The 11,912-nt window shown below is 49.4% G+C and overlaps 1 protein-coding gene across 1 annotated transcript; it reads right to left on the bottom strand.

Moving 5' to 3' along the window:
* Positions 1-403: 403 nt before the first annotated feature.
* On the bottom strand, positions 404-2,320 carry LOC123049458 (nuclear poly(A) polymerase 4-like). The gene has a single exon (XM_044472369.1). The coding sequence runs from the start codon at positions 2,299-2,301 to the stop codon at positions 703-705; it is 1,599 nt and encodes a 532-aa protein (XP_044328304.1). The 5' UTR covers positions 2,302-2,320; the 3' UTR covers positions 404-702.
* Between the last annotated feature and the right edge of the window lie 9,592 nt (positions 2,321-11,912).

Raw genomic sequence — 11,912 nt, 5'->3', positions numbered from 1 at the left:
GTGTCATGGCCGAAGAACACAAGCTGGTTCAAAGTTTGTGTTAGTCAAAGCTACATTGATATGTAAAAACTTTCCTTAAATCCATAAATACATCGAAATGCCACCACAAGATCAGCTGTGATCTGTAAGTATGGAGGAATTAGCAGTCCTCAATTGGTACTTGTGATTTATGGCCTTATTTGTTGTTTAATTTACAGATTTGTATGTGATTAAAGTGTCATGTCATACTGGTTTCCCTCCCATCTAAAGACAATCAATTTTTTTGACAAAAAAGACAATCATTGTTGCTAGTATTTTAAAAGGTGTTTAAAAAAATCGCATTACACGTTGGAAAACAATTGTTCGGATCTCTGTTACATCATGCAGCATTTGGTTATTACACAGAATAGATAGGGTCTTCAACTCCTAACAAGTTGTATGTATTCATCAACAAGAGTCAAGATGTCTTCCCTTGATCAAGTTGGCGGCGCTCTAGCTTAGCTAGAACTGATCCGAACAATTCTGTGTAATAAATGAAGAGTTGGCGGCGCTGTAGCTTAACTAGAACAGATGAAGAGTTGGCGGCGCTCTAGCTTAGCCTAAATCATCTGTGCTAGCTATCTGTGTGCTGCTGCTAGCAGAAATGGATGGCTAGATAAAAATGTGCACCTAAGCCTAAACTCCACAACATATTTTTCAGTAGAAGAGGACGTCATTTCTCTTTCAAGTCTCGCTCTCTGATGAAGACCCGATTCTGCCTGCTGCCGCCGCCCTCTTGCTGGCCCTGCTGCTCGGGCTCGGGCTCGACTCGGAGTTGCCGGAACCATCGTCGGAGCGTTTCCTCTTGAGACGATCAGCGGGGAGAATCTGCTCCAGCACATAGGGCGGCAGGTCCTTCCTTCGGGCGTGCGAGACGTCCAGCTCCATGCCAGGTCTCCAGAACGCGTACGTGTACACCTCGTCCTTGAACTCCTGCGTCGTCAGGCGAAGGTCGAACTGCGGCGGCTGCTGCGGTTGCTGTGGCGACGGTGCCGGCTTGGACAGGCCCACGAAGAAGGAGGACACGCGCCGCCGATCATCATCATGGGGCTTGGCGGCGTAGGCGTGCGGGTGCGGATGGCAGAGCAGCATGCCGGCCGTGGCCATCTCGACCCTGACCACCAGCTGCCTCAGCCGCGACTCCACCCACCCCTTCCACTCCCGGAGATCCTCCTCCCCGCCGGCCACCTTCACGTCCACCCGCAGGTAGCTCTTGTACGCCTTGAAGAAATTGAACGGTCTGAACAGCGCGTCCCACGCGCCGGCCACGGCGATCTCCTGGCAAACCTTGTGCGCCGCCTCGAACTCCGCTGTCATGGTTCGCAGGGTGGCGCGGGAGACGTTGTAGCACGAGTTCATGCAGGGGTATGCCGGCGTGATGACGGGCATGAGGTGGCTCCCGTCGCGGGGGTTCCTCCGCGGGTCCCACACGGGGAGCCCAAGCGGCATCTCGCCGTCGTCGTCGTCGTGCTCGACGTCCTTCAGCATCACCGGGCTGGGCCACTTCCACTGTGAGAAGATCCGGAAGAAGCGCGGCACAAGCATGCTGGGCGCGGCGTTGGGGTAGAGCTGGCACACGCGCGCCACGAGGATGGCCCACCCCACGCCGCCGACGAAGCCCATGGCGTTGGAGTAGATGCCCCTCGCCTTGGCCCAATGCTTCACGCAGCGCAGCGTCGTGCGGAAGGCGCCGGCTTCCGGGACCAGCCGCAGGATCTCGTCGGCGACGCGGACGCCGTTGAGGCTGCGGACGGTGGCCATGTCCAGGCCGCAGAGCACGGAGCGGCCACGCAGGTCCAGGTCCATGGGCACCGCCGGGAGGCATACGCTGGCGTAGAGGAGGTCCACCTGCACGCCGCGGAACCTCATCTTGATGACCGGAACGTACGCGCCGGGAACCAGCTGTAGCTCCGTCACCGCCTCGGTCTCGGCCAGCACGCCGCCCAGCACGTCGAAGAAGTCGTGGTGGCGGTCAACGTAGGCGGGCCCGACGACGAGGGCGTCGACGTCGGAGCCGCGGCCATGGACGCCGAGGCGGTACGAGCCGAAGGGGAGGAGCAGTGCGGTCGCATGCTCGGCCATGCCGTCGGGGTACTCTCGCTGAGTCGTGAGCTGCTTCACCCAGCGGTCGACGATGCCCTGGAGGTCGCGCAACACATCCTCGCGGGCAGCCGTCTCCTCAGCACTCTCGTGCAGGCCAGCTTCACGCAGGTGCTTCTCCAGCTGCGCCGTGCTCTCGTGGTCCGCCGGCGTCGGGCCAACCAGGAAGATCGGGGACGCCATTGTTTGTGGGCTGCTAATAGGTAGGGCAGAACTAAATCAATCGACTTGAAGATGTAGAGAGGTCTTGCTTTTATCAGCGTGGTGATTGATGGGAGAGGGAGACAGCACTGTAGTCGAACTCGGATTCCAGTAAAAGAAACGCGTGCGATTGCAGCGTTGGTTGCAGTCCGAAGCCGTTTCCGGCAACAGCTCGTTTGCCGCCAGAAGGTTTCAGTTTCATTTGGTAGAAATGAAACGAAAACACATTCCGCATAGGATTTGATTTAGATTCCAATTCTAATTTCTTGTTTGTCTGCCACATGGATTTGTGAAAAAAAAATTGCGAGGATTAAATGGATGATCTACTGAATGGCGGACAAAAATCGCGACTCACGATCGACGGTTGTAGCCCAGTGAATGAAAGGACTACATGGCTGCAATTTTTTGTCGTGCAGGAATCGGCCGCCAACCATCGTCATGTAGCAGTGCTCATTTTAAATTGTACTCCCTCCGTTCCTAAATACTTGTCTTTCTAGGCATTTTAATAAGTGACTACATACGGAGTAAAATGAGTGAATCTACACTCTAAAATATGTCTACATACATCCGTATGTGATAGTCATTTGAAATGCCTAGAAAGACAAGTATTTAGGAACGGAGGGAGTAACATTGTACACCATCAATATAAAAAGTAAAATAGTGGTACATTTTTTTACCTATGAAGAAGAAAAAATCTAGACAACATCAGATTCACAGTATAAATATATCTAATATATTCATCTAAAATAAAGATAATATGCTGACAATACATTTGACATATATGTTAGACAATAAATTGTTGCGATTATCGGAAACCAAGAAGTGATAAACCAAGATGTGACAAACTGCCAACATTATCATATTTTTCTAACTCATGGATTTCGCTAAGAAAAGCGAGTATCACGGTAGGAGGAGTCACTTTTCAAGCTTGAACAACTTCAACTTTGTGTGGACTAGTGAGATTGTCCAACTTCTCTCCAAGCATAGATGCAATGGAGTCATCAGATCGATACAATTTTCTTTTTAGTTCTTCACTAGTTTGGTGCCATTGTTGCCATTCTCCGTGGCCATTTCTGTTGCACTTTCACTAGGCAGTCTGGCTTAAACTTCAGTAGCATGGTCCTTCGCAAAGACGAGGCTCGTTGAATACAAAATCTTAATAACCATGGCTGCCTTGAAAATAGGCGTCTGGTTGCCACGGAGACTGTTCATCATGCCATTGCCACAACTAGAGTGGTAACTGCTGGATATATTAGCATTCTTTGATTGATTTAATCTCTAAATAAATCATGAACATGGCATTAACAATATGAAGCTTATATAGATATCTAAACATGTGAGCACATACTGAACATAGAAATGAAAAATCTATGAACATAGTAAATATGGCTACCACATGAACGAGTAAATAGGAGATCGTACCCTCCGGTAGGCCAAGCTAAAGCGCGACGGCGGTGGCGGACTCATCTGCAGCCTTCTTTTTGGCGACAATGTCCTCAGCCATGGCATCGGTATCGGGAAAGTAATGGAAGAAGAGGACGAAGACGAACCGGGAGCATTCACACTGAGACGCTCCCCAAAAGCCCTATCGCCTTTCTCCTTGCGCAGGATCACAAAGCACGGGGTTCTGGAGGCCTTCTCTCTCCGAACCTTCGAACGGCCGTGCACACAGTCGACATGATGTAATCGTCGGAAGCAGCTAGAGGGAGTGGCACAATAGATGATGGTTAGGATTATGCGTAGGAATTGAGTGTGTCGGTCAGGGATGCCAATGCCTCCAATATATAGCCTGTTGGGTAGGAGGGCATGGGCCTAGTGTTGGGGATCGTAGCAGAATTTTAAAATTTTCCTACGCTCACCAAGACCCATCTATGGAGTATACTAGCAATGAGGGGAAAGGAGTGCATCTACATACCCTTGTAGATCGCGAGCGGAAGCGTTCCGATGAACGAGGTTGATGGAGTCGTACTCGCCGTGATCCAAATCACCGATGACCGAGTGCCGAACGGACGGCACCTCCGCGTTCAACACACGTACGGTGCAGCGACGTCTCCTCCTTCTTGATCCAGCAAGGGGGAAGGAGAGGTTGATGGAGATCCAGCAGCACGATGGCGTGGTGGTGGATGTAGCGGGATCTCGGCAGGGCTTCGCCGAGTGTCTGCGAGAGGGAGATGTGTAGCAGGGGAGGAGGGAGGCGCCCAAGGCTGTTGTCTTGCAGCCCTCCCTCCCCCCATTTATATAGGCCCCCTGGGAGGGGGGCGCCGGCCAAGACCCATCTAGATGGGGGGGGCGGCCGCCAGGGGGGAGACTTGCCCCCCAAGGCAAGTGGGGCGCCCCCCCCCACCCTAGGGTTTCCAACCCTAGGCGCAGGGGGGAGGCCCATGGGGGCGCCCCAGCCCACTAAGGGCTGGTTCCCTTCCCACTTCAGCCCATGGGGCCCTCCGGGATAGGTGGCCCCACCCGGTAGACCCCCGGGACCCTTCCGGTGGTCCCGGTACAATACCGATAACCCCCGAAACTTTCCCGGTGGCCGAAACTTGACTTCCTATATATAATTCTTCACCTTCGGACCATTCCGGAACTCCTCGTGACATCCGGGATCTCATCCAGGACTCCGAACAACTTTCGGGTTTCCGCATACTCATATCTCTACAACCCTGGCGTCACCGAACCTTAAGTGTGTAGACCCTACGGGTCCGGGAGACATGCAGACATGACCGAGACGCCTCTCCGGTCAATAACCAACAGCGGGATCTGGATACCCATGTTGGCTCCCACATGTTCCACGATGATCTCATCGGATGAACCACGATGTCGAGGATTCAATCAATCCCGTATACAATTCCCTTTGTTAATCGGTATGTTACTTGCCCGAGATTCGATCGTCGGTATCCCAATACCTTGTTCAATCTCGTTACCGGCAAGTCTCTTTACTCGTACCGTAATGCATGATACCGTGACTAACTCCTTAGTCACATTGAGCTCATTATAATGATGCATTACTGAGTGGGCCCAGAGATACCTCTCCGTCACACGGAGTGACAAATCCCAGTCTCGATCCGTGCCAACCCAACAGACACTTTCAGAGATACCCGTAGTGTACCTTTATAGTCACCCAGTTACGTTGGGACGTTTGGTGCACCCAAAGTACTCCTACGGCATCCGGGAGTTGCACGATCTCATGGTCTAAGGAAAATATACTTGACATTGGAAAAGCTCTAGCAAACGAAACTACACGATCTTTTATGCTATGCTTAGGATTGGGTCTTGTCCATCACATCATTCTCCTAATGATGTGATCCCGTTATCAATGACATCCAATGTCCATAGTCAGGAAACCATGACTATCTGTTGATCAACGACCTAGTCAACTAGAGGCTTGCTAGGGACACGTTGTGGTCTATGTATTCACACATGTATTACGATTTCCGGATAACACAATTATAGCATGAACAATAGACAATTATCATGAACAAAGAAATATAATAATAACCATTTATTATTGCCTCTAGGGCATATTTCCAACAGTCTCCCACTTGCACTAGAGTCAATAATCTAGTTACATTGTGATGAATCGAACACCCATTGCGTCCTGGTGTTGATCATGTTTTGCCCTAGGGAGAGGTTTAGTCAACGGATCTGCTATATTCAGGTCCGTATGTACTTTACAAATATCTATGTCTCCATTTTGAACACTTTCACCAATGGAGTTGAAGCGACGCTTGATATGCCTGGTCTTCCTGTGAAACCCGGGCTCCTTCGCAAGGGCAATAGCTCCAGTGTTGTCACAGAAGAGAGTCATCGGGCCCGACGCATTGGGAATCACCCCTAGGTCGGTAATGAACTCCTTCATCCGGACTGCTTCCTGTGCTGCCTCCGAGGCCGCCATGTACTCCGCTTCACATGTAGATCCCGCCACGACGCTTTGCTTGCAACTGCACCAGGTTACTGCTCCTCCATTCAAAATATACACGTATCCGGTTTGTGACTTTGAGTCATCCAGATCTGTGTCGAAGCTAGCGTCGACGTAACCCTTCACGACGAGCTCTTCGTCACCTCCATAAACGAGAAACATATCCTTAGTCCTCTTCAGGTACTTCAGGATATTCTTGACCGTTGTCCAGTGTTCCATGCCGGGGTTACTTTGGTACCTTCCTACCAAACTTACGGCAAGGTTTACATCAGGTCTGGTACACAGCATGGCATACATAATAGACCCTATGGCCGAGGTATAGGGGATGACACTCATCTTTTCTTTATCTTCTGCCGTGGTCGGGCATTGAGCCGTGCTCAATTGCACACCTTGCAATACAGGCAAGAACCCCTTCTTGGACTGATCCATATTGAACTTCTTCAATATCTTGTCAAGGTACGTACTCTGTGAAAGACCAATGAGGCGTCTTGATCTATCTCTATAGATCTTGATGCCTAATATATAAGCAGCTTCTCCAAGGTCCTTCATTGAAAAACACTTATTCAAATAGGCCTTTATACTTTCCAAGAATTCTATATCATTTCCCATCAATAGTATGTCATCCACATATAATATGAGAAATGCTACAGAGCTCCCACTCACTTTCTTGTAAACACTGGCTTCTCCATAAGTCTGTGTAAACCCAAACGCTTTGATCATCTCATCAAAGCGAATGTTCCAACTCCGAGATGCTTGCACCAGCCCATAGATTGAGCGCTGGAGCTTGCATACTTTGTTAGCATTCTTAGGATCGACAAAACCTTTCGGCTGCATCATATACAATTCTTCCTTAAGGAAGCCGTTAAGGAATGCCGTTTTGACGTCCATCTACCATATCTCATAATCATAGTATGCGGCAATTGCTAACATGATTCGGACGGACTTCAGCTTCGCTACGGGTGAGAAAGTCTCATCGTAGTCAACCCCTTGAACTTGTCGATAACCCTTAGCGACAAGTCGAGCCTTATAGATGGTCACATTACCATCCGCGTCTGTCTTCTTCTTAAAGATCCATTTGTTTTCTATGGCTCGCCGATCATCGGGCAAGTCAGTCAAAGTCCATACTTCATTTTCATACATGGATCCTATCTCGGATTTCATGGCTTCTAGCCATTTGTCGGAATCCGGGCCCGCCATCGCTTCTTCATAGTTCGAAGGTTCACCGTTGTCTAACAACATGATTTCCAGGATAGGGTTGCCGTACCACTCTGGTGGGGAACGTGTCCTTGTGGACCTACGAAGTTCAGTAGTAACTTGATCCGAAGCTTCATGATCATCATCATTAACTTCCTCCCCAGTCGGTGCAGGCACCACAGGAACATCTTCCCGCGCTGCGCTACTTTCCGGTACGAAAGGGGTGACTATCACCTCATCAAGTTCCACGTTCCTCCCACTTACTTCCTTCGAGAGAAACTCTTTCTCCAGAAAGGACCCGTTCTTGGCAACGAAGATCTTGCCTTCGGATCTGAGGTAGAAGGTATACCCAATAGTTTCCCTAGGGTATCCTATGAAAACGCATTTCTTCGACTTGGGTTCGAGCTTTTCAGGTTGAAGTTTCTTGACATAAGCATCGCATCCCCAAACTTTTAGAAACGACAGCTTAGGTTTCTTCCCAAACCATAATTCATACGCTGTTGTCTCAACGGATTTCGACGGAGCCCTATTTAAAGTGAATGCGGCAGTCTCTAAATCATAGCCCCAAAATGAGAGCGGTAAATCGGTAAGAGACATCATAGATCGCACCATATCCAATAGAGTGCGATTACGACGTTCGGACACACCGTTTCGCTGAGGTGTTCCAGGCGGCGTGAGTTGTGAAACGATTCCACATTTCCTTAAGTGCGTACCAAATTCGTGACTTAAATATTCTCCACCACGATCTGATCGTAAGAATTTTATTTTTCTGTCACGTTGATTCTCAACCTCACTCTGAAATTCCTTGAACTTTTCAAAGGTTTCAGACTTGTGTTTCATTAAGTAGACATGCTCATATCTACTTAAGTCATCAGTGAGAGTGAGAACATAACGATATCCTCCGCGAGCCTCAACACTCATTGGACCGCACACATCGGTATGTATGATTTCCAATAAGTTGGTTGCTCGCTCCATTGTTCCGGAGAACGGAGTCTTGGTCATCTTACCCATGAGGCATGGTTGGCATGTGTCAAATGATTCATAATCAAGAGACTCCAAAAGTCCATCTGCATGGAGCTTCTTCATGCGCTTGACACCAATGTGACCAAGGCGGCAGTGCCACAAGTATGTGGGACTATCGTTATCAACTTTACATCTTTTGGTATTCACACTATGAATATGTGTAGCATCACGTTCGAGATTCATCAAGAATAAACCATTGACCAGCGGGGCATGACCATAAAAACATATCTCTCAAATAAATAGAACAACCATTATTCTCGGATTTAAATGAGTAGCCATCTCGAATTAAACGAGATCCAGATACAATGTTCATGCTCAAAGCTGGCACTAAATAACAATTATTGAGGTTTAAAACTAATCCCGTAGGTAGATGCAGAGGTAGCGTGCCGACGGCGATCACATCGACCTTGGAACCATTCCCGACGCGCATCGTCACCTCGTCCTTTGCCAGTCTCCGCTTATTCCGCAGTTCCTATTTTGAGTTACAAATATGAGCAACCGCACCGGTATCAAATACCCAGGAGCTACTACGAGTACTGGTAAGGTACACATCAATTACATGTATATCACATATACCTTTGGTGTTGCCGGCCTCCTTGTCCGCTAAGTATTTGGGGCAGTTCCGCTTCCAGTGACCACTCCCCTTGCAATAAAAGCACTCAGTCTCAGGCTTGGGTCCATTCTTTGACTTCTTCCCGGCAACTGGCTTACCGGGCGCGGCAACTCCCTTGCCGTCCTTCTTGAAGTTCTTCTTACCCTTGCCCTTCTTGAACTTAGTGGTTTTATTCACCATCAACACTTGATGTTCTTTTCTGATCTCCACCTCCGCTGATTTCAGCATCGAATATACCTCAGGAATGGTCTTTTCCATCCCCTGCATATTGAAGTTCATCACAAAGCTCTTGTAGCTTGGTGGAAGCGACTGAAGGATTCTGTCAATGACCGCGTCATCCGGGAGATTAACTCCCAGCTGAGACAAGCGGTTGTGCAACCCAGACATTCTGAGTATGTGCTCACTAACAGAACTATTCTCCTCCATTTTACAGCTGAAGAACTTGTCGGAGACTTCATATCTCTCGACCCGGGCATGACCTTGGAAAACCATTTTCAGCTCTTCGAACATCTCATATGCTCCATGCTTCTCAAAACGCTTTTGGAGCCCCGGTTCTAAGCTGTAAAGCATGCCGCACTGAACGAGGGAGTAATCACCAGCACGTGATTGCCAAGCGTTCATAACGTCTTGGTTCTCTGGGATTGGTGCTTCACCTAGCGGTGCTTCTAGGACATAATCTTTCTTGGCTGCTATGAGGATGATCCTCAGGTTCCGGACCCAGTCCGTATAATTACTGCCATCATCTTTCAGCTTGGTTTTCTCTAGGAACGCGTTGAAGTTGAGGACAACGTGGGCCATTTGATCTACAAGACATAGTGTAAAGATTTTAGACTAAGTTCATGATAATTAAGTTCATCTAATCAAATTACTCAATGAACTCCCACTCAGATAGACATCCCTCTAGTCATCTAAGTGAAACATGATCCTAGTTAACTAGGCCGTGTCCGATCATCACGTGAGACGGACTAGTCAAGATCGGTGAACATCTCCATGTTGATCGTATCTTCTATACGACTCATGCTCGACCTTTCGGTCCTCCGTGTTCCGAAGCCATGTCTGTACATGCTAGGCTCGTCAAGTCAACCTAAGTGTATTGCGTGTGTTCCGAGGCCATGTCTGTACATGCTAGGCTCGTCAACACCCGTTGTATGCGAACGTTAGAATCTATCACACCCGATCATCACGTGGTGCTTCGAAACAACGAACCTTCGCAACGGTGCACAGTTAGGGTGAACACTTTCTTGAAATTATTATAAGGGATCATCTTACTGTTGGGGAACATAGCAGAAATTCAAAATTTTCTACGCATTACCAAGATCAATCTATGGAGTTTACTAGCAACAAGAAGGAAGGAGTGCATCTACATACCCTTGTAGATCGCGAGCGGAAGCGTTCAAGAGAACGGGGTTGATGGAGTCGTACTCGTCGTGATCCAAATCACCGATGATCCTAGCGCCGAACGGACGGCACCTCCGCGTTCAACACACGTACGGAGCAGCGATGTCTCCTCCTTCTTGATCCAGCAAGGGGGGAGGAGAGGTTGATGGAGATCCAGCAGCACGACGGCGTGGTGGTGGAAGTAGCGGGGATCCCGGTAGGGCTTCGCCAAGCACTAACGGGAGGGAGAGGTGTCACGGGAGGGAGAGCGAGGCGCCAGGGGCTTGGATTGCTGCTGCCCTCCCTCCCCCCACTATATATAGGGCCAAGGGAGAGGGGGGGCGCAGCCTTGGCCCTTCCTCCAAGGAAGGGTGCGGCCGGGGAGGAGTCCTTCCTCCCCAAGGCACCTCGGAGGTGCCTTCCCCCTTTAGGACTCTCCGTTTATCTTATCTCTTGGCGCATGGGCCTCTTGGGGCTGGTGCCCTTGGCCCATATAGGCCAAGGTGCACCCCCTACAGCCCATGTGGCCCCCCCGGGGCTGGTGGACCCCCGGACCCCTTTCGGCACTCCCGGTACAATACCGATAAAGTGCGAAACTTTTCCGGCGACCAAAACAAGACTTCCCATATATAAATCTTTACCTCCGGACCATTCCGGAACTCCTCGCGACGTCTGGGATCTCATCCGGGACTCCGAACAACTTTCGGGTTACCGCATACTAATATCTCTATAACCCTAGCGTCACCGAACCTTAAGTGTGTAGACCCTACGGGTTCGGGAGACACGCAGACATGACCGAGACGACTCTCCGGTCAATAACCAACAGCGGGATCTGGATACCCATGTTGGCTCCCACATGCTCCTCGATGATCTCATCGGATGAACCACGATGTTGAGGATTCAATCAATCCCGTATACAATTCCCTTTGTCTATCTGTATGTTACTTGCCCGAGATTCGATCGTCGGTATCCCTATACCTTGTTCAATCTCGTTACCGGCAAGTCTCTTTACTCGTTCTGTAACTCACATCATCCCGTGATCAACTCCTTGGTCACATTGTGCACATAATGATGATGTCCTACCGAGTGGGCCCAGAGATACCTCTCCGTTTACACGGAGTGACAAATCCCAGTCTCGATTCGTGCCAACCCAACAGACACTTTCGGAGATACCCGTAGTGCACCTTTATAGCCACCCAGTTACGTTGTGACATTTGGCACACCCAAAGCATTCCTACGGTATCCGGGAGTTGCACAATCTCATGGTCTAAGGAAATGATACTTGACATTAGAAAAGCTCTGAGCAAACGAACTACACGATCTTGTGCTAGGCTTAGGATTGGGTCTTGTCCATCACATCATTCTCCTAATGATGTGATCCCGTTATCAACGACATCCAATGTCCATGGTCAGGAAACCGTAACCATCTATTGATCAACGAGCTAGTCAACTAGAGGCTTACTAGGGACATGG

The sequence above is a fragment of the Triticum aestivum genome, chromosome 2D, assembly GCF_018294505.1.
Source record: "Triticum aestivum cultivar Chinese Spring chromosome 2D, IWGSC CS RefSeq v2.1, whole genome shotgun sequence".
Taxonomy (NCBI): Eukaryota; Viridiplantae; Streptophyta; class Magnoliopsida; order Poales; family Poaceae; genus Triticum; species Triticum aestivum.
Note: the sequence above shows the minus strand (reverse complement) of the source record. Positions and strands in the feature narration are given on the sequence as shown.